The sequence below is a fragment of the Terrapene carolina genome, unplaced genomic scaffold, assembly GCF_002925995.2.
Source record: "Terrapene carolina triunguis isolate 2854851 unplaced genomic scaffold, T_m_triunguis-2.0 Scaffold21, whole genome shotgun sequence".
In the NCBI taxonomy this organism is placed as follows: domain Eukaryota; kingdom Metazoa; phylum Chordata; order Testudines; family Emydidae; genus Terrapene; species Terrapene triunguis.
Window position 1 is genome coordinate 26,365,943 of NW_020664372.1, and position 24,748 is coordinate 26,390,690.

The following is a 24,748-nucleotide window of genomic DNA, read 5'->3' on the forward strand; positions in this document are numbered from 1 at the left end:
GACATTGTGGTTAAAGGAAATTTATCAGGTGCTTAGTCCATAATGTACTTTATCCCTCTGCAATATTTAAAAAAAGAAATGAATACATAAAATGGTTTGTATACTGAGGTTTAAAATTCACCTTCTTAATGCATGATCAGTAGCTTTAAAAACATGGATTTTTATTGTAGGACTAAATCTGTGTTCGCTCCATAGATTATTTAAAGCCAGTAATGACTATCGAATAAAAATGAGTTAAAAAGATTTGTAAATACCTATACAGTGTTCACTTTATAAACCAACATACCTCATTAAGTGCTTTTCTAGATTGCTGAGTATATGTGGTTTAAAACTTGTCTAATACATATTTTCACAATAGTCTTATAACATGTTGATGGTCTTAGTGATGAAATGGGAATGCATACAGTTTTTTCCTCAGTTCTAATAAATAGGGCAATATTTTTAATTCTCATATCTTAACATACTATGTTCCCTCCATTTAATTACTACACGGCAACTCTTAACTTGCAGCATAGCTAGATTCTGAATTTTTTTCAGAAAAATAATTGCATGCTGTGGTTGGAATTTTAAATGATGATCACGTATATTATTAAACGAAGTACTGCCTAGCATCAAAGCTGGCAATACCTCTAGGAAACAAAGAAAGAAAGCAAATCAAAATTCACAACAGACAACGTTAAGTCCCTGGTGGTAAGTAACTGTATGTAATTCTGTGTCACCAGGGCCGGCTCCAGGCACCAGCTCAGCAAGCAGGTGCTTGGGGCGGCCAAGGGGAAGGGGCGGCAAGTCGGGCTCTTGGGCGGCAATTCGTCAGTGGGTCCCTCGGTCCCTCTCAGAGGGAAGGACCTGCCGCCGAATTGCCGACGAAGAAGAAAGCGATGCGGTGGAGCTGCTGCCGATCGCGATCGCAGCTTTTTTTCTTTCCCCCAGCCGCTTGGGGCGGCAAAAACCCTGGAGCCAGCTCTGTGTGTCACTAACATCTTCAACTGAGCATGGGGCAGTGGTGAGTTTGGGTCTGAAATAAGAGACGTATGACGTAATCAGGTACAGTTGGCAGAAAAAAATTGTCCAAATTCATCCCTGGTGTTACTTCAATAAAGTTAATGACGTAGCACCAGGATGGAATGAATCTGGCCCAACTGTCTGTGTAAAAGAATCATAGAAATGTAGGACTGGAAGGGACCTTGAGAAGCCATCAAGCCTAGCCCCCTCTGCTGAAGCAAGACCAAGTAAACCTAGAACATCCCTGGCAGGTGTTTGACTAACTTGTTCTTAAAAACCTCCAATGACAGATTCTACAACCTCCCTTGGAAACCTATTACAGGTTAATTATAAGTTTAATTACCCTTATAGTAAAAGAGTTTTTCCTACTACCTAATCTTAATCTCCCTTGCTGCAGATTAAGCTCATTATTTCTTGTCCTATCTTCAGTGGACATGGAGAACAATTGATCACAGTCTTCTTTAGCATATTTGAAGACTGTTTTCAATTCCCCCCGAATCTTCTTTTCTCAAGCCTAACCAGGCCCAGTTTTTTTTAATATTTCCTCATAGGTCACGTTTTCTAAACCTTTTATCATGTTTGTTGTTGTCCTCGGGGCTCTCTCAAGTTTGTCCATTTCTTTCCTAAAGTGTGGTACCCAGAACTGGACACAGGACTCCAGCTGAGCCTCACCAGTGCTAAGTAGAGCATGACAATTACTTTCTGTGTCTTACAAACAAATCTCCTGTTAATTCACCTTAGAGTGATATTAGCCTTTTTCATAATTTCATCACATTGTTGACTCATTCAATTTGTGATCCACTATAACCCTATATCCTTTTCCACGGCACATAGGATGACCAGATGTCCTGATTTTATAGGGACAGTCCCAATTTTGGAGTCTTTTTCTTATATAGGCTCCTATTACTCCCCACCCCCTGTCCTGATTTTTCACATTTGCTGTCTGGTCACTCTAACGGTACATCATCTAGCCAGTTATTCCCCATTTTGTAGTTGTGCATTTGATTTTTCCTTCCTAAGTGTAGTATTTTGCACTTGTCTATTGAATTTAGTCTTGTTGATTTCAGACCAATTCTCCAATTTGTCAAAGTCATTTTGAATTCTAATTCTGGCATCCAAAACCTATCAACCCCTCCCAGCTTGGTGTCATCTACAAATTTTATAAGCATACTTTCCACTCCATTATCCAAATCATTAATTAAACTATTGAATAGTACCAGACCCAGACTGATTCCTGTGGGCCTACACTAGATGTGTCCTTCCAAGTTGACAGCAAATGATTGACAACTATTCTTTAGGTATCATATTTCAAACAGTTGTGCACCTACCTTATACTAATTTCATCTAGACCATGTTTCCCTAGTTTGATTATGAGAATGTGTGACTATGTCAAAAGCCGTACTAAAGTCAAGATATATCACATCTACTGCTCCCCCTATCCACTAGGCCAGTAACCTTGTCAAAGAAGAAAATTAGACTGGTTTGATATGATCTGTTCTTGACAAATCCATGCTAGCTATTCCTTATTATCCTCTAGGTCTTTACAAATTGATTGTTTAATAATTTTTTCAGCTATCTTTCCAGGAGTAAACTCTTGAAGGAATGCCTGAATGCATATGGGAAATGTAAGTATCCTATAACATGCTGTTGTTGCATCCAGTTCTTCATCTGGAATGGATATGGGATAGCTTTCTTTTGACAGTCATCTTTCCAATGCATCTTCATAGTAGCAATGTTAGACCAGGGAACTGGGGGAGACAATCACTGGGTTCTTCCTCCCCCCCATACCCTTCTAATGATTTTCACCTAACTTTGGTTCCAGTTCTGTGAGATACTAATTAATGCACAGAAGCCACTAAGTGCCTTCAACTACTAGAATGTCAACAGCACATAATTGTTAAGGCTCTTTCCTCAGTTCCTGGCATGGTCTTACTTTGACAAACTTACCATATGCCAGGAGCTCTGTGTGTCTATTTGAGTCCAACCACTGTTGATTCAGAGGAAATGGTTATGCTAAACTTTAAACCCTTAATCAGGGAAATATTTTCAATTTTCTATAGCTTTTCTACTGCTTTTGGGCCAGATACTCAGCTGGGGGACAAATGGGGCTTTGCATCTTTGAGAACTGCTCCACAAATCCTGGAGTTGGGTGGGTGCTGATTCAACCATCAGTGTAACTTAGAGCAGTGGTTTTCAAAGCCGGTCAGCCGCTTGTTCAGGGAAAGCCCCTGGCGGGCCGGGCCGGTTTGTTTACCTGCTGCATCCGCAGGTTCGGCCGATCGCGGCTCCCACTGGCCGCTGTTCACTGCTCCAGGCCAATGGGGGCTGCGGGAAGATGTTCTAAATTGTGCATGGGTCCAATGCTCTTCCCCCTACAAACAGCTGTTCCACAGATGAGCATTGTCAAAAAGCAGTGGTGCTTCAGCCGTGCTCCCTTTCCCTGACATGACCTTTATGCTGGAGGCTGGGAGAGGGAATAGGGTAGAGCAGGCTAAGCCAGCTAGGAATTGTCCTTATATTAGAGGAATTGCTATGTAGCTGGTAACACTTACTTTCCAATTGCTTTGCTGGAGTGGAATAAGCAGCCTAAATGTAAGTGGGGGAAAGGTCCTGCTATTGTGGGGAACTTTTGTGGTTTATACACTTCCCTGGTGGAATGGGCTAGCAAAAGGACCTGAGCCCCCCCCCAAGTCCCCTTACATTAAGCAGAGGATCTGGCCCATAGAACTTAAAGTGAACTTCTGCTCTGAAATGTGATTCTGTAAAACATGACATCATAGTGTTCCATGTTCATTGTCTCCTGATTATTTTCATATCAAACATGTTCATTTTAGTAAGAAGAGAGTTTTTTGTGAACTACTAGCTCTTGGGATTCAAGCTGGGTTCTTTCCATCTCAAATGACTCCAGTGACCAAAATTATGAACATTTGTTCAGTTTCTTCATTTCAAACTATTTACAGGTGCTTATTTTATATACACACATATGTGCTTGTGATTGGGCATGGTGTCCACCCCATACCCAAGGCAGAGCAGGTTCAATTAGTTTAATTAACCTGATAGGCTACACCTGGGGGACAGCCAGGGCTTGAAAGCCGGATTGAAGGCTTGAAAGTCTTCTCAGCCTAGCTGAGAAGGAACAGATGGGGCTGGTGTAAAACCAGGAAGTTGGCAGCAGAAGCTGGTTACAGGGGAAGTACTCTACATTCACTCTGTGGGAGAGGTGTGTTTGGGGTTATAGTGTTTAGTCTGCAGTTACTCCCTGGGCGGAGGGAGTTTGGACTGGTAAACCCAGAGGGTGGGGCAGAAGACAGAGCAGAGAGGAAGGAAAAAAAGCCCAGGGAAATAGTAACAGTGTCTGGGAGCAGATCATAGTTGCTAGACGTAGGGTCCCTGGATTGGAACCTGGAGTGGTGGGTGGGCCTGGGTTCCCCTACCAGCTGCTGGGAAAGTAGCACAGCATCTACCTGTGGATTGGAAGACTGTCAAGGAGTGGATGAATACAGCTGATCCAGTGGGACTTTGATACCTTGGAAGGGGAGGACTACATAATGACCTGGCTGGAGGACTGAGTCACAAAGAGGAAATATGTGAAGTCCAAGTGGGCTGTGGTGAGGGTGAGATGACAGAAGTGAGTGTCGGACCTGGAGTGAGCTAATTCCCAGAGCAACCAGGAGGAGGCTATCTCAGCAGTGAGTGTACCCTGTGACACATGCTTTAATATGATACAAGCATGACAAATTCTGAAACTTAATATATTTTCAAAATACATTAAAAGAATGTACAGAAAATTTTCATTTCAAAAGCTCAGCAGTGGTTCTAGCTTTAACAAAGGAGAAAGGAATATTATGTGAGCAAAGCTGAATTCTGCCTTGCTTCCGCAGTTTGAACAGGAACAAACATGAAGACCACTCCCTAACCCATGTGAGGTTAACAGTAGAACTCCCATTGACCCAAGGGGAACAGAATCCGGTCCAAAGACATTTACCACAGCTGTTGGAGTTAAATGCTTATTGAGTTTCTTTTCACATTTATGAACTCTCCATATTAGGCTGCGGAGCACCTGCCTGTTTAAATAAAAGTGGAAGGTGGTGGTATGGGCCAACTCATGCCAATGCTGAGCACTTCCTAGAAGGCTAGGAGCACTCAACTCCCAAATCAATACAACTTAAGGCTTCCCAGCACTTTGCTATATGATTGATTTTTAAGACCCTTTCCCCCACATCTAGTACATTAAAGTAATTCGCTCTGTTTGATACTGAGCATGTTTCTGATATGGTGAAAAACTGTATGGCTGGAGCTTAAATTCCTTACCTAAATTGTGTTTGCAAAATGCATATTTTGGATAGAAAATATAAAGTGCTCTAATGTGTGTAGTGGGGAACTTACAACATCTAGATATGTTTGCCTGAGTTAACCAATCCCTGAGAAAGAGTGATCGTTTCCACGTGTTGATATTTGGCTCATTCTTGAGGTACTTATTCAACTAACCTTTCATTGGCTTCAATGTAAATTTTCCTTGTGTAAGGACTGCAGAATTTGAGCTATTGAATATGTCTGGGGTTTGCAGAGTTACTGTGCTTGCTTGGAATTGAACTCCGATCACTCAGGCATTCAGGGGCAGATTTTCAAACAGTAGCCTCCAATCTTCAGGAATAAATAGGTGCATTTTTATTCACAATTACTGTCCATAGTTTAGATAATATAAATCTTTAAGTTCCTGATTTCACCAGCATATCAGGCACCTTCATATCTAATTGACCCAAAGTGAAGACATGAAAATTTTTACTGCAGTGAATATAGGCACAAATTGAGACATTTTTTACTTATTAAAATAACAGCTTTAGTATAAATTTAATCCTTTTGTTACCAATTCCTCTTGTAAGAGATGGCTTGAAATTGTGTGGTTTCCATTGCCCCCTCTCACCCCCCCACCCAAGACCATGAGAAATAAACTCACTTTAAGCCCTATGTCTGTGGAGGAACACAAGGAATTTGAGGGTCCTGATCTGATCTGCCTATTGTGATAAACAGCAAATATGTCAGATTAAAAACAACAAATTGCATACCTTGATAATGGCACTCAATTATTTCAATACAATGTTTTTGGCAGCTCATGCTGACCAAAATGAAATATTGTCTAACTATTTGCTCTTTGGATTGTTATTTCATTTTTACATTGGGGCGGGGGGAAAGACACTTATGCCTGAAATTTTGCTCAGCTTTCCTCTGGGTTTACTTTGTTCTTCCTTGCTCAAATGGACAATTATGGAACACTAAATATTGTAGCAAATTAGTGTCAAACCTAGATTTGTATCCTGGTGGTGCAAGCTTCATTTAAAAACGAAAACAGAAAACCACAAAGAAACTGTTCACCAGTCAATCGGTGCGAAACTCTTTTACACAATGTCAGGAGATGATAGTGTCATTCGTGTTTCTTGTCCTTTTTTCATTTGATGTAAATCCTCCATTCATCTGGGCATATGTTTCTGGTATCGATTCAATTTCACTTGTTGACTCTGTGAAGTCCATCTTTGGTTTGCCACAGAATCTTTTGTGCAAGTAGTAGACTAGGAATCAATATATATATATGTTACAATAAAGGCAGAAATTATAAGCAGCCACAGAAGCTACTGTAGTAAGATGGTGCTGTAGGGCTTTTACCTTCCTAATATTAATACAAGGTAGATCCAGCTACTGTTTAATGTTTAACATAGTTTTTTAAACAGAAGTCTGTCAACAGTAACTCATCCTGGAAAAAAATATATTTGAAATAAAGATAAATATTTGCACTGCATTGGGAATTTGACTGTCTTCTGATCATCCAGTGGATTATAGGCTTTAATTTTATTATTTAATTTAGAATGTTGGCTTCTTCAGGCAATTCCCATGGTACCAATTCTCAGTTCTGACTGGACTGTACTTGGTGCAGCAGTTGAGGGAGTGGGGGAAGAATAGTTAAGTGACACTTTTGTACCTCTTGGATTCCGGGGTGGGGGGAGGAGTTATTGAGGAGGCAGCCTTATGGCTGTCTTTCATAATGTCTGGGTTGGAGGTATCTTCCCTTGGATAGAACTGGAACTTAAAATACCACCACCACCGTCTGGCTAGTTTATAACATCATTAGCTCTCAAGCTGCTTTAAAAGGAGAGCAGTATCATTATCTCCATTGTACAGATGAGGAAATCCAGGGACATAGCTGTGAAGTGACTTAAGAGCAGCTGACCACTAGCAGATTGAGGACTAGAACCCAGGGCTCCTGACTCCCAAGCTAGTGCACTATCCATGAGATCACACTGTCTCCCCTTTTTAGCCCCCCCTTTATGCTGCTCTGGCCCATTTATGTGGTGTAAACAGGTAGGAAGAGGGATGAGTCTCTTACTTTAGCTACACTTTCAGCATATCTATCTATGGCCGTTATCACAGTATCTGTGTATCTCACATTACCCTTACAATATCCCTGTGAAGTATTATTCCCATTTCACAGATGGGGAACTGAGGCACAGAGTAGACTAGATGACTTGCCCAAGGTCACACAAAGTCTGTGGCCACGCCAGAAACTGAATGCAGGTCACTCGAGTCCCAGTTCAGTGCCCTATCCAGTAAAACATCTTTCATACAGGAAGTAGAAAAGAGTAGCAGCAGGGGCAGGTATAGTTTATACTGTCCTGGTCCTGTATGGGCTGTTGCAACTGCTCAGAATAGTTGGAGTGCACTAGGTCCAGTCACATCTGTTGTGTGCTAGTGCACCTCCTTCCTACCCTGGTCATACCCTTGGCATGCCTTCTAGGGGATTCTCCTGAATTGGGGACATTCCCAGATGGCCAATTCTAGATGTTTGGAGCCCCTTTGTGCTGGAGTAAAGCCAGCCAGAATGCAGAATTGAAGCCCATGTCTCCTATCCTACTATCCTGTACAGTGCCTAGCACAATGGGGACACATTATTTGGATTATCATTTAATATTGTATTTTTGTATTCCAAATTGTCTCATCTCTGGGCACTCAGGAATACATAATAATAATTAATAAAGCTATTAGTATAGTAGAAGATATCTGTGACTTACCTCCTACAAATATTAAAGCAAACACTATCTGGAAAATACTGTAGATGAGTGGAAAAGTAAACATCTGTGTAAGCTGTTCAGGGGTGAAGGAGAGCTGCACTATAGTTGTACACAGTTGAGTGTTCTGCATACCTGTTTCCAGAGCTACCGTACGACATCTAAAGGGAATGATAAAAAGAAAAAATTCATACGGTATCCTATTGTGCTACTGTACTTTGAAAGAATACAAATGAATGTAAGAGACATACAATCACAGATATCAGGGCAGAAAAGAACCATCTAGTTTACATAATCCAGTCACAGAACTCAATCAAATGTGAGCATTGGAAAGGATCCATTTCACAAATGTACAGGGACTGCTGTAGTAATGCAGGATTTTCTTCTTAACATCTTTCATGTGGTGAGATCTCATTGCCCACGCTTGGAAAATTGTCCAGTGAATTTAAGGTATGATTGTATGCCCCTTAAAGTCAGCAGGAGTCTATGTATTTCATGGGCTTTGTTAATGATCCACAGCATATGACATATCCAAATGTTTGCAAATGACATAGCATAGATTGATCAAGTAGAGGAAGACTGTAGGATGTAGCCACAAGGGTGGGATGAGGGGAATTTTCATACTGCCTAGTATGGGTATAACATACAAAAAGTGGAAACATGGATAAATGTCGAAGGATGCATACGAAAGAATGTCTCTACATGCTTGTGCTAATCAGAAAAGCTAAGGCACAAAATGAGTTACACCTAGCAAGGGACATAAAAGGCAATAAGTAGAGGTTGTATAAATACATGAGGAGCAAGAGAAAGATGAAGGAAAGTGTAGATCCTCTACTTAGCAGCAAAAAAGCTAATAACTGATGATATTAAGAAGGCTGTGGTGTTTAATACCTAGTTTGCTTCAGTCTTCACTAAAAAGGTTAATTCTGTCCAGATGCTTAAAACAATTAATATTAACATCAAGGAGAAAGGAATGGAAGCCAAAATGGGGAAAGAACAGGTTAAGGAATATTTAAATAAGTTAAATGTATTTAAATCAGCAGGGCCTGATGAAATTCATCCTAAGGTACCTAAGGATCTAGCTGAAGCCATTTCAGAACCATTAACAATGATCTTTGGGACCTCACCTGTCTTCCATGAGTTCTCAGAGAAGGACAAACATAGCACCAATCTTTAAAAAGGGGAACAAAGAGGATGCAGGTAATTATAGACCAGTTGGCCTAAGTTTGATACCTGAAAGATACTAAAGAAATTATTAAACCATCTCTTTGTAAGAACCTAGAGGATAACAGGGTTATAAGGAATAGCCAGCATGGATTTGTCAAGAACAAATCATGTCAAACAAACCTAATTTTTCTCTTTGACAAGGTTACTGACTTAGTGGAGCAGGGGGAAGCTGTAGACGTAATATCTTGATGTTTAGTAAGGTTTTTGATGCAGTCCTACATGACTTTCTCATAAGCAATCTATGGAAATGTGACTTGGAAGAAATTACGACAAGGTGAATGAAAAACTGGTTGGTTGACCAGATTCAAAGGATAGTTATGATTTGCTATCAAATTGAGGAATTCGATGGGGGTCAATCCTGGGTCCAGTAGTCAATATTTTCATTAATGATTTGGATAATGCAGTGGAGAGTGTGCTTATAAAATCTGCAGATGACACCAGGCTGGCACTTAAGAGGACAGGATTAGAATTCAAAATTACTTGGACAAATTGGAGAAATGGTCTGACATCAACAAGATGAAATTCAGCTAAGACAAGTGCAAAGCATTACACTTAGGAAGAAAAAAAAATCAAAAGCACAACTACAAAATGGGAAATAAGTGGGTAGGTGGTAGCACTGCTGAAAAGGATGTGAGCCTATGTATGCATGTGCATAGTAGATCACAAATTGAATATGGATCAACAATATGAAAAAGGCTAATCATTCATGCAAGGTAGTTGTCCCACTCTACTGTGCACTGGTGAGGCCTCAGCTAGAGTATTGTGTCCAGTTCTGAGTTCTAGTTTAGGGAAGATGTGGACATGCATGTGTGTAGGGGGTTGATATGCAGTGATGGCTCCTGATTTGTCAATATTTGGGTGACCCACCGCTCTTCCAGCTGAAAGTCAGTCACAATGATAAGACCTTTATTGTGAAGGAAAAAGGCGGTTGCAAATGGGGGAAGACACCCTTCACTAAAACATCAGGCGCACAGACATCTGGGTTTCCTAGGGAACTCTACTGTATACCCAACCACTTTCAGGAAGGCTTTGTGGAACTAGAGAATAGCCAGAAACCATAACGAAAAGTGTTCAGAACAAAAGTTTCACTTTGATGTATACACAAAGCTCTGACTCCGTAACATAACTAGCTCTTAAGAGTGAGTTAGTGGTTAGTCACTAAATAAAAACATCATATGGGCCAATTTTCTTTTATGGCTGAAATAAGATTACACACACTATGTAACAGAGCAATCTCTACCTGTGCCAAGACTGACCAGCGATGCGAGCCAGAAGAAAACCTAGCGAGTAGCCAGCAGCTGGAAATATGGTTCCAACGATCCACAGTTGAGGGCTGATAGTCCAGGATCCCTTGTACAATATTCCTCCAACCACAGCAATGATCAGTATAAGAGCTAGTCCAGTAATGGAACCTGCCTGAAGGGATTAAAAAGGGTTGTGTTTTAAAATAAACCTTGGCTAAATCAAGTAGACCAGCCATGATTTAATCACACACAAACATATCTTTCTTTTAATCACATTGAAGTAAGTTTTGCATATAAAAAGAAAGGGTTTACATTAATGGTTCACAAAAGCCGCATTAGATAGCGTGAAAGCTAGCTGCCAATACTCAAAAGGCCAAGTATCCATTGCTCTAGGGGCAGCCTCTCTGGAGGTCCCAGCGTTCTTCTAACTCAGGGGTAGGCAACCTATGGCACGTGTGCTGAAGGCAGCACACGAGCTGATTTTCAGTGGCACTCACGCTGCCTGGGTCCTGGCCACCGGTCCGGGGGGGCTCTGCATTTTAATTTAATTTTAAATGAAGCGTCTTAAACATTTAAAAAACCTTATTTACTTTACATACAACAATTGTTTAGTTAGGGGGGAGGGATAGCTCAGTGGTTTGAGCATTGGCCTGCTAAACCCAGCGTTGTGAGTTCAATCCTTAAGGGGGCCACTTAGGGATCTGGGGCAAAAATCAGTACTTGGTCCTGCTAGTGACAGCAGGGGGCTGGACTCGATGACCTTTCAGGGTCCCTTCCAGTTCTATGAGATAGATGTATATCTCCATGACATAGAAAGAGACCTTCTAAAAATGTTAAAGTGTATTACTGGCACGCAAAACCTTAAATTAGAGTGAATAAATGAAGACTCGGCACACCACTTCTGAAAGGTTGCTGACCCCTGGTCTGCCTCTATTCATTTCAAATTAGCCTGGTCCACCAACTTAACTTAAAATGAGTCAATCAGCCCCTAAACCAGGGATCGGCAACCTTTGGCACATGGACCACCAGGGTAAGCACCCTGTGGCGAGCCGGGCCAGTTTGTTTACTGACTGCGTCCATAGGTTCAGCCAATCGCAGCTCCCACTGGCCGCGGTTTGCTGTCCCAGGCCAATGGGGGCTGCGGGAAGTGGTGCGGGCTGAGGGATGTGCTGGCCACCGCTTCCCGCCTCTAAACTCTAGCGCTTGCAGTCTTCCTTTGTCTCCCTGTCAGTTTCTTACTGCTGGTCTACACTACCACTTAAGTTGATGTAACACATCTCTCAGGGGTGTGAAAAAGACCTCCCCCCCCCCCCCCCCCCCCCGAGTGACGTAAATTACATCTACTTAGGTGCTGTTTACACTGCACTATGTTGGCGGGAGACACTACCGTTGACATCGCTTCCATCTCTTGCGGAGGTGGAGTAATTATGCCGATGGGAGAGCTCCCCCATCCGCATAGCATATCTTTAACAAACGCGCTACAGCGGAACAGCTATGCTGATGTAGTGTAGACTTGCCCTTAGAAGCATCCTGGTGTTGGGCTGATACCCTTCTACCATAACAGGCCTTTCTGCCTTCCTCCCACCCTCTGTTCTGCTCCATTTATAGATGGGTTTGTTTTCCCAGCTGTGGGTGCTTGCCTCCATGACTGGTAGTTCTGTCAGCTGTACTGCGTATGGTTAGCCTGGTTTCCTGTAAGTGGGGAATACTCTGTTCTCCTTTCTGGCTATGCTCAGTATGGGGTTTGTGAACCCCATTACAGCAAGATATGCTGAAACAAGGTATTAGGATATATAATTGTAAGATCTGCAGTTAACAATAAAAGCAATGTGTGGGGACACCAGGAAATCCTTTGGGTCAAAATTTTAACACCACTTTAAATTCTTATTGCAATAGTCTCCAAAGGAATGATTGTCTTTTGACAACTTATATTTACAACATTTTTTTCTTTACTTATTTTTTGTAGTACTGAATTTAGGTCCTTGTGATGGGATGTATGGAGATCCCATCCTGTGTTTGGCAGAGAAAAGGCTAAATCTCTTCCTGAGGAGAAATTCTGCCCCGATGGCATACACTGTCAGGGAACACTTGGGGTTATGTAGCTGGACTCAGGTGGAGTGAATTATTCAACCATAGAGACTATGGGGCTGACCCAGCTCTGATTGAATTCAATGGAAAGACTGATTTCAATGGTCTTTGGCCCAGGCCTACAAGAATAGTGAGTTGATGTGGATGTTCTTGCTTTGGTTTGGGATGAGCTAATAACCAGATTATTCTAGGGAAGAAAAATGTGTCCAGCTGTGCAAATCTGGTTTGATAGTAAATTCTAGTTGTGCCCTTTTCCCCCGTATTTGAACCAAACCTTGTCAGCTTTGTCTCCTTCATCTTGCCCTTGACCTATACTTGACCCTTCATTGGCCTACACAAAGCAAACTGTGCATGTGTACTATTTATTGTGCACCTTCTGTTTATGTGTAGGATGTAAACATGTCTGAAAGTTGAAACTTCCATTTATTGCTGCCAAGGTATTTAAAAAAAAAGAAAACTACCAGTTTTAATACGCAATTGTCAAGTCTTTTGGGTCCAAAAATATACCATGTCCAAGTTTATAAATAAGCTATGAGTAGATTCTGAAATACAGCACAGTAAATGAATATGTTAAGAAAATGAATTTGACATAAAGAGAAACATTACATTGAGCTCTAATATCACTGAAAGGATGACAAATATTAAGGGGAATAACTATTCACCAAAAAGGATTATTTTAATGAGAAAATATGTATATTAATTAATGATGATCAGTGGGAGTTGAGGGTACTCAGCATCTCTCAGAAGCAATGAGAACCTTGTAGGATAGGATCCATAATCCATTTCAATTAACACCAAATCACATGTGAAATCACTGAACAATGGTGATTTATAATGGTGTATGCAACAAGCACACATTTGTACAGGATTGGAGCAACATGTTGCTAGATGGGGAACTTCATTGCTATCATGAAGCTAGTTACTGATATTCTTATTTGTTGTGAGTAGAAACATATTGTTTGAGTAGTCCCATTGAAGCCATAACCTGGCCACAATGAGCAATGGTTCAGATCAGTATATGAAAGTTTCATATCTTACCTTAAGTATAATTTTAGCTTTCTGGGGCCATTTGTGATTAACAAATATTCCAAATGAAACAGGAATTACAAGGGCTACCAGTGAAATACCTGAAAATAAGAACAAATGACATTTAACAGAGAACAGTCATGATAAGAAAATAGACACTGAACAGTGAGAATATGTTTAAATAGCAGGTTTCTGTAGGTAAGTCTCTGGTTATACCCACAGACATCCACAAACAGAGAGTAATGTAAAGCATAAGAGTATGAATTGTACTATCTTCGGAAACCTTGTGAGGTATTTGTAGTGACATATATATTCAGCAGGGTAAAAAAGCATACAGCAATTTTAGTGTGTTGTACCATTTGTTTCCTGTAGTATTAAACGTGCATTTTGCCTGCAGGTGTTTCTACTGTGCCATAGCAGCACTCATATTAGAGCTTCTTATGTTGTGGGCATTTTTCCAAATGCTGATATTAAGAACACAAATGGTTTACATGACTCTCTTTTGGAGCTGAAATTTAAGTATATGAAGGTGACTACACTGGTGTGTAGGGAACAGATTCCGGAACCTAAACCAGTGGGCATTAAGGGCTGAATCCTAAATACACGAGTAGTCCTATTGACCTCAAGCATTCAGTTGTCATTCTTTTTTTCTCTGGCCAAGTGAGGTTTCATGTGTTGAATCAAATTAAGTTCCACCGCTGGTGGTGCCCATTGCTTTAGGTTTCAGATTTGCAACCTAACTTAAATCTGAGCATGTGCTTAAGTGCATTGCTGGATCAGGGCCACAGCACTCAGCACCTTGCAGGCCTATGCCCTACAGCCATTACGAAAATGGCACAGATATTTAGCCAAAAATAGGGCAAATCTCTATATCTGTTTTTTTTCTATATCCTTACAACATCTCCACAAAGGATATAGAGATTTGTTACCCCAGGGTAAATATCTGTACTATTTTTATAAATAGTACAGATAGTAATGGCTTTAGGGCTCTATCCTGTAAGGTGCTGAGTGCCCTAGTCTCTGTCAGAATGGATACTGTAGGCTGCTGGTACAAAGATAGTTGCTTCCAAAAGGAGAAAGATATGAGAGAGAGAGAGAGAGAAAACATTGATTTGACTCACCTATACTGTCATAGGGGATTACGATGGACTCAGTGTCTGTCCACATTTTGGTATAGATAAAGAGACAAAGTGGCATCATCCCCAGTGCAAGCAACGTTGAACATGTTGTCATACTGATACTGCAAGGAAATTGGCAAAAGTTATAGTTCATGCTCTCCAACAGAGTCTCCCATTTTCTTATTGCAATTTAATAATTTATGAAAAATGGTGAAAGAAATGCTACTGGCTGCAGTCAATTTATCCTGCATATTAATTCACAAAAAAACTAAATTGAAGAAATGTTAGAGTGCCAGGTTATCCTGAAAAAAATGTGAACTATTTCCAGTTAAGATGGAATCTTCACCTTAAACTATTCTGTTGTGTCTAGGGCTACATCTACACTACAAACTAGGGGTGTGATTCCCAGCTCGTGTATGCACACTTGTGCTAGCTCTCATTGAGATAGTATGAGTATAAATTGTAGTGTAGCTGCAGTAGTACAGGCACTGGTGGCACAGCTTAGCTGTGCTGAGTACAAACCTGCCTGAATCCTGTGGGTACGTATGTGGCATGGCTAAGTTGTGATGTTGCTGCAGCTACACTGCTATTTATATTTGTGCTGGCTCTCCTCAAGCGAGTGCAAGTATTTGTAAATGAGGTAGGAACTTGACCCGTATCCCTAGTGCAGATGTAGCCTAGGCGAGCTAAAGGGTATGGTTAACTGACTGGGAGATTATCTGATGGGGATTCACGCTGAATTAAGCATGTGGAGGTGATGGGAGCAGAGAGACCCGGTAAGCTTTATGTACTCCCATCTTTGGTCCAGATTCTGCCACCTTAGTCTCACTAAATCAATAAGACTACTCATGGTGTAAAGTACTACAGAAACTGGCTCTTAATTGCTAGAGCACTGTGCTGGAATTGGCTCTTTGTAAGTTTCTAACTAGAATAAACCTTGTGTCCAATTATTTTTATCTGGGGAACCTTGATTTGGCTCCTTACCCATGCTATTGCAGCTTATTTACCATTAGTAATAATATACAGCTGTTCATCAGGAGCTCCCAAATTCCTTTATAAAGGAGGTAAGTAGTATTAGCCCAATTTTACTGAAAGGGGGCGTAAGAGAAGTGATGTGATTTTTTCCCCCCAAGGTCAAACTGCTGGCTATGGAACTGGGAATAGAACCAAGGACTCTGAGATCATAGAATCATAGAATATCAGGGTTGGAAGGGACCTCAGGAGGTCATCTAGTCCAACCCCCTGCTCAAAGCAGGACCAATCCCCAACTAAATCGTCCCAGCCAGGGCTTTGTCAAGCCTGATCTTAAAAACCTCTAAGGAAGGAGATTTCACCACCTCCCTAGGTAACCCATTCCAGTGCTTCACCACTCTCCTAGTGAAATAGTTTTTCCTAATATCCAACCTAAACCTCCCCCACTGCAACTTGAGACCATTACTCCTTGTTCTGTCATCTGCCACCACTGAGAACAGCCGAGCTCCATCCTCTTTGGAACCCCCTTTCAGGTAGTTGAAAACAGCTATCAAATCTCCCCTCATTCTTCTCTTCTGCAGACTAAACAATCCCAGTTCCCTCATCCTCTCCTCATAAGTCATGTGCTCCAGCCCCCTAATCATTTTTGTTGCCCTCTGCTGGACTCTTTCTAATTTTTCCACATCCTTCTTGTAGTGTGGGGCCCAAAACTGGACACAGCACTTCAGATGAGGCTCACCAATGTCGAATAGAGGGGAATGATCACGTCCCTTGATCTGCTGGCAATGCCCCTACTTATACAACCCAAAATGCCATTAGCCTTCTTGGCAACAAGGGCACACTATCGACTCATATCCAGCTTCTCGTCCACTGTAACCCCTAGGTCCTTTTCTGCAGAACTGCTGCCTAGCCATTCGGTCCCTAGTCTGTAGCAGTGCATGGGATTCTTCCATCCTAAGTGCAGGACTCGGCACTTGTCCTTGTTGAACCTCATCAGATTTCTTTTGGCCCAATCCTCTAATTTATCTAGGTCCCTCTGTATGCTATCCCTACCCTCCAGCGTATCTACCACTCCTCCCAGTTTAGTGTCATCTGCAAACTTGCTGAGGGTGCAGTGCACGCCATCCTCCAGATCATTAATGAAGATATTGAACAAAACCGGCCCCAGAACTGACCCTTGGGGCACTCCGCTTGATACCGGCTGCCAACTAGACATGGAGCCATTGATCACTACCCGTTGAGCCCGACGATCTAGCCAGCTTTCTATCCACCTTATAGTCCATTCATCCAGCCCATACTTCTTTAACTTGCTGGCAAGAATACTGTGGGAGACCGTATCAAAAGCTTTGCTAAAGTCAAGGAATAACATATCCACTGCTTTCCCCTCATCCACAGAGCCAGTTATCTCGTCATAGAAGGCAATTCGGTTAGTCAGGCATGTGAAGGCAATTAGGTTAGTCAGTTAGATCAGCATCAGTGCCTTCACCATGGAACCACACTGCCTGCCCAGGTGATGTATAGTATATCATAGGATATACTATCTAATACCATATAATATTTCAGATCTTGTAACTTGACCCCTTCGGTACCTAGGTGCAAAGAGAGAAATTAAGGGGGGAAATGTCAGCCTGAAACTATAACTATAAATAAGCAGTTTTTTCTGGTTAATATTAATGTAAGGTATTGTTTTATAATTTCCTTTCTTTAAATACTAGAAATATGAAAACAAATCAGAAAGATCTCCCACAGAATCAGTGGGAGCTAAGAGATACACCTCAGCTAATAGTTGTGTACTGTCTTTAATTATTAAAATTGACACCCTCTTGTTACTTGGTAGATTATGACAACACTGCTTCTGGTAAAAAGGTACTTAGACCAGTTTAAAAATATACTGTCCATGGGGTACTCATAGGAATTTCCAGAATATTATTTATTTATGTATATAGTACCTTGGGTTCTTTGCAAGACAGAAGTAAATCTAAAGTCTTTGTTCCCAAAAGCTTCTAATCTGGGGACTTGATCTAAAGCTCTCTTTGACTTCAGTGGGCTTTGGATCAGGCCCTAAATAGCCAATGTGCAAACAAAGGCCTTGTTCCTGCAACTTGATGTGTAAGGGTGGACCCCTGTGTCCTCGGGGGCCCCCACTGAAGTTATTGGGGCTCAACACAAGTGTCAGGGGTCTCTCCATGTTCATCACATTGCAGGATTGAGGCCAAAGGATGGAGGATGGGTTCAGTGAAAATCAGTGCAGTTGAATAGTGAAGCTTTGCATGAGACTTATTGCTTCCTTATTTGTTCATGGATCTTTCTGTTTTTAAATGTGAAGGCTTTAGAATTTGTTCTTTCTGTTTAAGACATTCAGTCATTTGGTTAATCAACACTGCAGTGTGGGGAGGATTGATAGGCTTTGTCAAAGAGATGTGACTACCACTGGGGTGAAGATGTAGAGGGAAAAGGTAGGTGGGTAACAAAGAGAATCTCAGGCACATGAGCAATGTAGATAAAGGCCTGGCCCTAAATTCCCTCTCCTGTGGTAACCCCATGGAAGACAATTCTAGGACAGAAATCTGAATGTGTCCCTGACTATGCCAACAGAATAGGCCATGGGGGCTTTCCTCCAAACATGGGGGATCCATGAGAGGTCAGGACCATACATGTGGAAGCCCTATGCTTTCACATTGACTCTGGCCCTTCACTTTAGCCCTTTGGCTATGGCTGCCCAGAGGCTCCAGTTGGAGGGCTCCATGTAAAAGATGGAGTTGGGCCTTGAGCTTTGTTACAGGGGATGATATGGGTTTACCTCTCCGTTGGCCAACCCACTCTTCCTCAAAGTCTGTCCCTTCTCTGCCTCAACCCCCTTGCCCCAATGGAGGAGGAGGGATGTCTGCAGCAAGAGGGGATTCTCTGTATATAGATTGAGAGGGTGAGGTCACTGGCCCATCTCCTGACCTCCCTCATGCCCATTTTCACCCCCGTCTTTGCCTTTCTCCCTAACCTCTCTTCTCTGTTTCTTTCTCCTCACAATACAAGCATGCTTTCATCTTTCCTATCTTAAAAAACCTACCCATGCCTCTCCAACTACCACCTCATCTCAGTCTTCCTCTTTAAGCTCATTGAAACTGTTTGTGATCATTGTTTGGAGCTGTTCTCCGCCACTTCCTTCCTCAACCCTCTCCAGCCCAGCTTCTGCCCCTTGCACTCAATGGAAACTATTCTCATGAAAGTCTCTAATATCCTTTTCCTAGCTAAGGCTCAGAACAAGTATTTCAGCCTCATTCCTTGCTGTGTCAGCTGCTTTTGACACAATCAGCCATGCTCTTTTTGAAAACTTGCCCTCCTTTGGCTTCCGTGACTGTCTTCTCTTGGTTCTCCTCTCTCTTTAATCGTTCCTTTGGCATGTCCTTAGGAGGATCTGCCTCATCCCCTCTCCAGCTTTCTGTTGGGGCTCCACAGGGCTCTGTCCTTGGTCGTCTTCTCTTCTCCCTCTGCACTTTGGCTCTGAGTAATCTCATCCACAAACACAAATTCACCTAATATCTTTATGCTGACAACTTACATCTCTACCCCAGATCTGTCTTGTGCTGTCTGAACTACTATTGTGGCATGTCTCTTTTACGACATCTTGTGGATTTCTAGACATCATCTCAAGATAAATATGGCTAAAACAGAGCTCTTCATCTTCCCCTTCAAATCCTTCCACCACCTCCTTTCTCAATCACTGCAGACAACGCCACTATCCTGTCTGTCACTCAGGCCTGTAACCTCTGCGTCATCTTTGCACTCTCTAAAGATCCTCTCATGTCTAAATCTTGCAGATTCTTTCTTCATTGCATCTCTAAGATATTGCCTTTCTTACCCATCCAGGCTGCTAAAACTCTCACCTAGACGTTCATCATCTCATGTATCAATTACTGCAACATCCTTCTCTCTGGTCTTGACAAATGCAATCTTGCCCTGCTCATAACCATTTGGAATGCCGCTGCAAAGATTATTTTCCTAGCCTGTAGCTTTGACCATGGTGCACCTCTCTTTGTATCCACCCACATCAAACATAAGTTGCTTGTCTTCACTTTCAAGACCCTCGCAGCCTATCTCCCTTCTACGTATCTCGCATTCACTCTGGCCTGTGATTGGCCTATGATGCCAGTCTCCATTGCCTATTTTCAAACAAGCACTGCCATGCCTTTTCCATCATGCTTGGGAAGTGCTCCCTGTTAACATCCACAAAGCTACCTCATTATCCCCTGTCAAAGCCCCCCTTAAAACTCTCTTTTTCATGATGCCTAAAAAACCCTTGATAAGCCGCTGAGTGTTCAATGGTATGCTGACTACTTTCTATTGTGCTGACCAACATTGTTTCATTGTTTCTTTGTACACGCTTGTCTCTATTCATCTGTTGTCTCTTGCCTTATACTTTGATTGTTAGCTCTTTGGAGTTGGGACCATTTTTTTGTTCTGTTTGTACAGCACCTAGCACAGTGGGGCCCTGGTCCATGACTGGGGCTCCTAAGCATTATGGTAATACAAATAAATAATCATAATTCTATAATAAGGGTGATCTTCTGAGGAAGGTATAAACTCACTCTGAGTATGTCATGAACAGAAATTTATTTCTGCCCCCAGCTGGTGATCAGCTTACACCCTTAAGTAAGACTTAGAATGCAATGGCCCTTTCACACTTGGGGTGGTCTGTTGTGTAAACAAATAAAATATCATCTATTTAAAGGCCAGCCACTCATGTGGTATGACACGCAGGGTTTTTGCAATGCAGTGCTGGCTGCAATATTTTCCTTCATGTGGTCATTCTTCTACCAAGCATGAGGATTCCTACATTGTTCCCTACTTTACACAACCCTCATCCTCAAGGCCCTGAGTAATGGTCGCTGTGGGTATGTCTACACTGCAATGAAAGACCCGCAGCTGGCCTGGGTCAGCGGACTCAGGCTCGTGGGACTTGGGCTCCAGGGCTAAAAACTTGGACTTAATGCCACGGTTGTGGTTTGTTTTTTGCAGTGTAGATATACCCTAAGGGCCTGATCGAAAGCCCATTGAAGTCTCAGGGTTAAAGTCTCTACCTGAACTATACTCCCTTTGTAGGCATTTATCTTTCCCTTTGCAAGGGTCATAGAAGTTTCCTCTCTCAAATTAAAGGCCAGATCCTGTGCTTATTTACATCAGTGTCAATCCACATTAATGCCCGTGACTTCAATGGAGTTATTCTGAATTTACACTGATGTCAGTGAAAGCAAGATTTGGCCCTACATACACTGTTCCACCCAGGTAAAATGGGTTGAGACCAAAACAGAATTTCAGTCTTTTTTGCTGAATTTCCTTCCCTTTGTGGTTTTGCCCGATCAGTGCTTTACTGAAATAAAGTACTTGGCAATTTATAATATTTCTAGGTCTTCTCTCCAAAGCAAGAAAGCTGGTGATTAGCACAGTTGATTACATACTGTATTAAAAACCACATATTACATTAACACCTGTATGTTACAAAGAAATTCACTGTTTGCAGTGTGGTAATGCAGTAAGGCATTTTGCCTTATTAAAACCACAAATATTAAAGTTCTTCATCTATGCATCTTAGCTCCCCATCTTTCTTACTTCTATTAGTTTTTCCATTGCTAGTTCAGACTGGCATATGATGAAGTAGACACATGCTGTAATTTATATTACTCTGTGGGAAGCAGAGAAACTTTTCTGTTTATTTTAGAACAAGGTAATCAGTTTTTTAAAAAATATTGCTCTTTTTTAGAGGCTGTTAGAGCTAAATGATGGAAAAAATAAGTGTCTTGGGATTTGCATCAAGAGCAGCGTTCACCTTGAGTACATATTTGATGTCCGCAAACATGCCAGCTGCCTGACACATCACAATTTCTGACTTTACAGCATCTTGAAGTTGCAGCCAAGTGACCTGCCACCAAGATCATCACACTCACAAAGAAGCGTTTTGATTGCAACCAGTAAGTAGGCTATGGCTTATATCCTACAAAACACTCTTTGAAAACTTTGCATGTGTGCCAGATGCATACAGAATTGTTACAAATGAATTTGGATCCTGGATAAAAACTTTGCAATTCTAGCCATTGTGAAGAACACATAGGTGGATAAATATCTTTCCACTGGTGATTTCTTTAACGAGACATTAGAACAACAATTGATTATAGACCTCTGTTTATAAAGTTAATTGTTATGAAATCTATATTGCAGTAGTCCCTAGAAGCCTCAACCAGGTCAGAGACCCATTGTGCATGGAACTGAACAGATACATAAAGTAGTAAATAATAGTACTTCACTTTTATACAGCACTTTTCATCTGTAGATCTCAAAGTATTTCACAATCGTTAAGGTATTTATCCTCACAACACCCCTGTCAGTTAGGGAAGTACTATTATCCTAGTTTTTACAGATGAGGAACTGAGATTCAGAGAGGCTAAGTGATTTGCTCAAGGTCACACAGAAAATCTGACAGAAAAGAAAACTTAACCTGGGTGTCCCAAATCCTATGCTACTGCACTAAACACTGACCCATCCTTCCTTTCTGCTCCAAAGAGATTAATGGGTAATTTTAAAAAAGAAAGTAATTCCTTTAGAGAAGTGATGCTCTTACCTTAGGTCCATGTCCCCATCTAGCCAATATGCTAGAATGTTGGAAGATGTTCCACCTGGACAGCATCCCATGATCAGCACAGCAACAGCTTGAGCAGGAAGCAAATTAAAAGCGAGTGACAGCACAAAGCCTGCCAAAGGCATAATTCCAAACTGACAGAGGAAGCCCACAAATATGCCCCATGGCCTTTTTATGTGTCCCCAGAATTTTTTTATGTCCACATTGCAGCCCATGGAGAACATCACCAATGCCAACAAGATTGTTAGGACAGTACTTAAAACTACATTCAAAACTTGGTTAAAATTGTCATCAGGTATAACACACGAAGTGCCATTGCAAATGGTGGCATTTGCGGAACAGTATGAAATATTTGTGGTTGAGTTTGCTGTCATCATCTTGAAGTTGCTAAAATTAAATTTCTCAAAGTCACTATTGCTGTGTTTTAAAATAAAGAAATTCTCATTTCATCCAAGTCAAACTTTTAAGCTCTCTGTAAATGCTCTTCTCTTGGTAGCTCTTTTTAAATGACATGAGAGGCAATAAAGAGCAATAAATACTTGAACTCAGTTTCTACCAGTTTAGGGTCTACTATTGTGCTGAGTCACAAAGGTGTATATATAATTGGTGCTATCTTACTGAACCGGCAAACTTTTAATTAATCACTTATTCATGCCATAATGTTCAGTTCCACACCAGAAGAGCAATCGTGTTATTATTTAAAAGCATGAGCTAGGCTTGTTAAATAGCTTTAACACAAAGTGAGATCCACAGGAGTGGTCACGTCAAGGCTCCAATCTTTCCATTTCTTGCGTGAGGTTGGACTGCTCCCCCTGCACGGAACCCCTTTGAAGTCAATGGGGTTCAGGAATGGTGAGCAATCCTCTTAAGTATGAGAAACTGCAGGTTTAAAGCCCATGGATTGAACTTACTACACAATATGCACAATACTACATTTTGGGGAAGCTAGGGGTATTGCTTTAAGAATAACAGGTACTTTTTGTGTGTATGTGTACAAGTATCATCACTGGAAACTCGCATACAAAATACTCATCGTTTCAATAGATTCTGTAGCAGTTATGCAGAAATGAAACCAGAACAAACTAAGGCCCTTATCCTGCACTGAGAATGTTGTGGGCAGGGCTCTGCACTAAGTGCAAACAAAATCAGCGAGGCTGAATCTGGGCAGAATTAGGGACTAAACATTTTGCTCAAATAAAAATTAGAAATGAAGGCCCTGATGATGCAAATACTCCTGTATATACTCATTGGTTCCTTGTACTCCCCCATCTGTCTTCATCTATCTGTAGTCTTGTCTTATACTTAGATTGGGGCAGCACAACTGGGGAGTTGGAGGTGGGATAGCATTCCCACAATGGAAATATTGTGGGGGCTCTGCCACTGTATAAGTTTATGCACACCTGGGTGGTCAGTATGGAGGCAAAGTGGCTGTGGGACCCAGAAAGGCTGGAGTGGCTGCCCCGGGGCCCAGGATTAAGTCAGGGAGTTGGACCTGTGGAGGCTGGAATGGGCCAGGTAGGAAACCCTGACACCTTTCCAGCCTGGAGACCGTTCCCCCACACCTAGTCTCAGTACTGCCCTTCACTCCCACTCCTGTCATTCCATCCTCTCATTTGCAGGGATCTTCCTCCCGCCTCCTCTTACTTAGATTATATGCTCTTTGGCGTAGGGAACATCTTTTTACTCTGTACAATGCCCAGTGTAATGGAACCCTAGTCCATGACTAGGGCTCCTAGGTGCTATAATACAGATAATACATTTTAATAATAATTTTGTTCACATGAGTAGTTCCACTGAAGCCATTGGGGTGACTCTACATAAGTGCTTTGCTGGAGGTAGGCCGTAAGCATTTATCACATTGTATGGCTCATTGCAATCGACTTGCATTGCACAATAGAAAAGTTTGCCTCATTAGTCACTGTGTTTCTCATGTGACGTCAAAGGGTGTGAGAGCCCACACTAAGGCTTTTAGTGACTAAAATCTATAAAAGTAAATGCTAAGATAGATAAATGCTAGCTTTCAAGGTCAAAATTTGCATGTCTTACTCATGTGAGTAGAGACTTTAGTTGGTTTGCTTGCATGAATAAGAGCTACAGGATTGAGCCTTGGTTTTTATCACTGCATAGTGTGGCAAAAATATAGCACACTTTTTTAAAGAGCTCCACATGGCTCCTGGCTCCCTAGACACCTATGGCATGTCATCTCTCCTTATCCCCAGCCTCCCTGCCTGGAATCTGCTTCCCCCTCCTACCTTTACTTCTCTGTGGAGTTACTATTTTTAATTTTATTTATGGGTAGATATTTGTATGATACTTAGCCCCACAAACATTAATGTATTAAATCTCTCAATATCTCTTTGAGCGGGCTATTGTTATCCTATGTTG

General features: G+C 41.7%; 1 protein-coding gene across 1 annotated transcript; it reads right to left on the reverse strand.

Moving 5' to 3' along the window:
* Positions 1 to 6,408: 6,408 nt before the first annotated feature.
* Positions 6,409 to 22,740, reverse strand: SLC10A2 (solute carrier family 10 member 2). Its single transcript, XM_024194153.2, has 6 exons — positions 22,346 to 22,740; positions 14,767 to 14,885; positions 13,658 to 13,746; positions 10,528 to 10,703; positions 8,064 to 8,221; positions 6,409 to 6,569 (listed from the first exon to the last, which is right to left on the reverse strand). The coding sequence occupies exons 1-6, from the start codon at positions 22,738 to 22,740 to the stop codon at positions 6,409 to 6,411; spliced, it is 1,098 nt and encodes a 365-aa protein (XP_024049921.2).
* Positions 22,741 to 24,748: the final 2,008 nt, after the last annotated feature.

Excerpts from the sequence above, each read along its gene's own strand:
- SLC10A2 (XM_024194153.2), bottom strand. The coding sequence starts at position 22,740 with ATGATGACAGCAAACTCAACCACAAATATTTCATACTGTTCCGCAAAT. Across the intron at positions 13,747-14,766 it reads AATCCCCTATGACAGTATAG|GTATTTCACTGGTAGCCCTT; the intron begins GTGAGTCAAATC and ends TCTTATTTTCAG. Across the intron at positions 6,570-8,063 it reads TGCTTTAATATTTGTAGGAG|TCTACTACTTGCACAAAAGA; the intron begins GTAAGTCACAGA and ends ATTGATTCCTAG.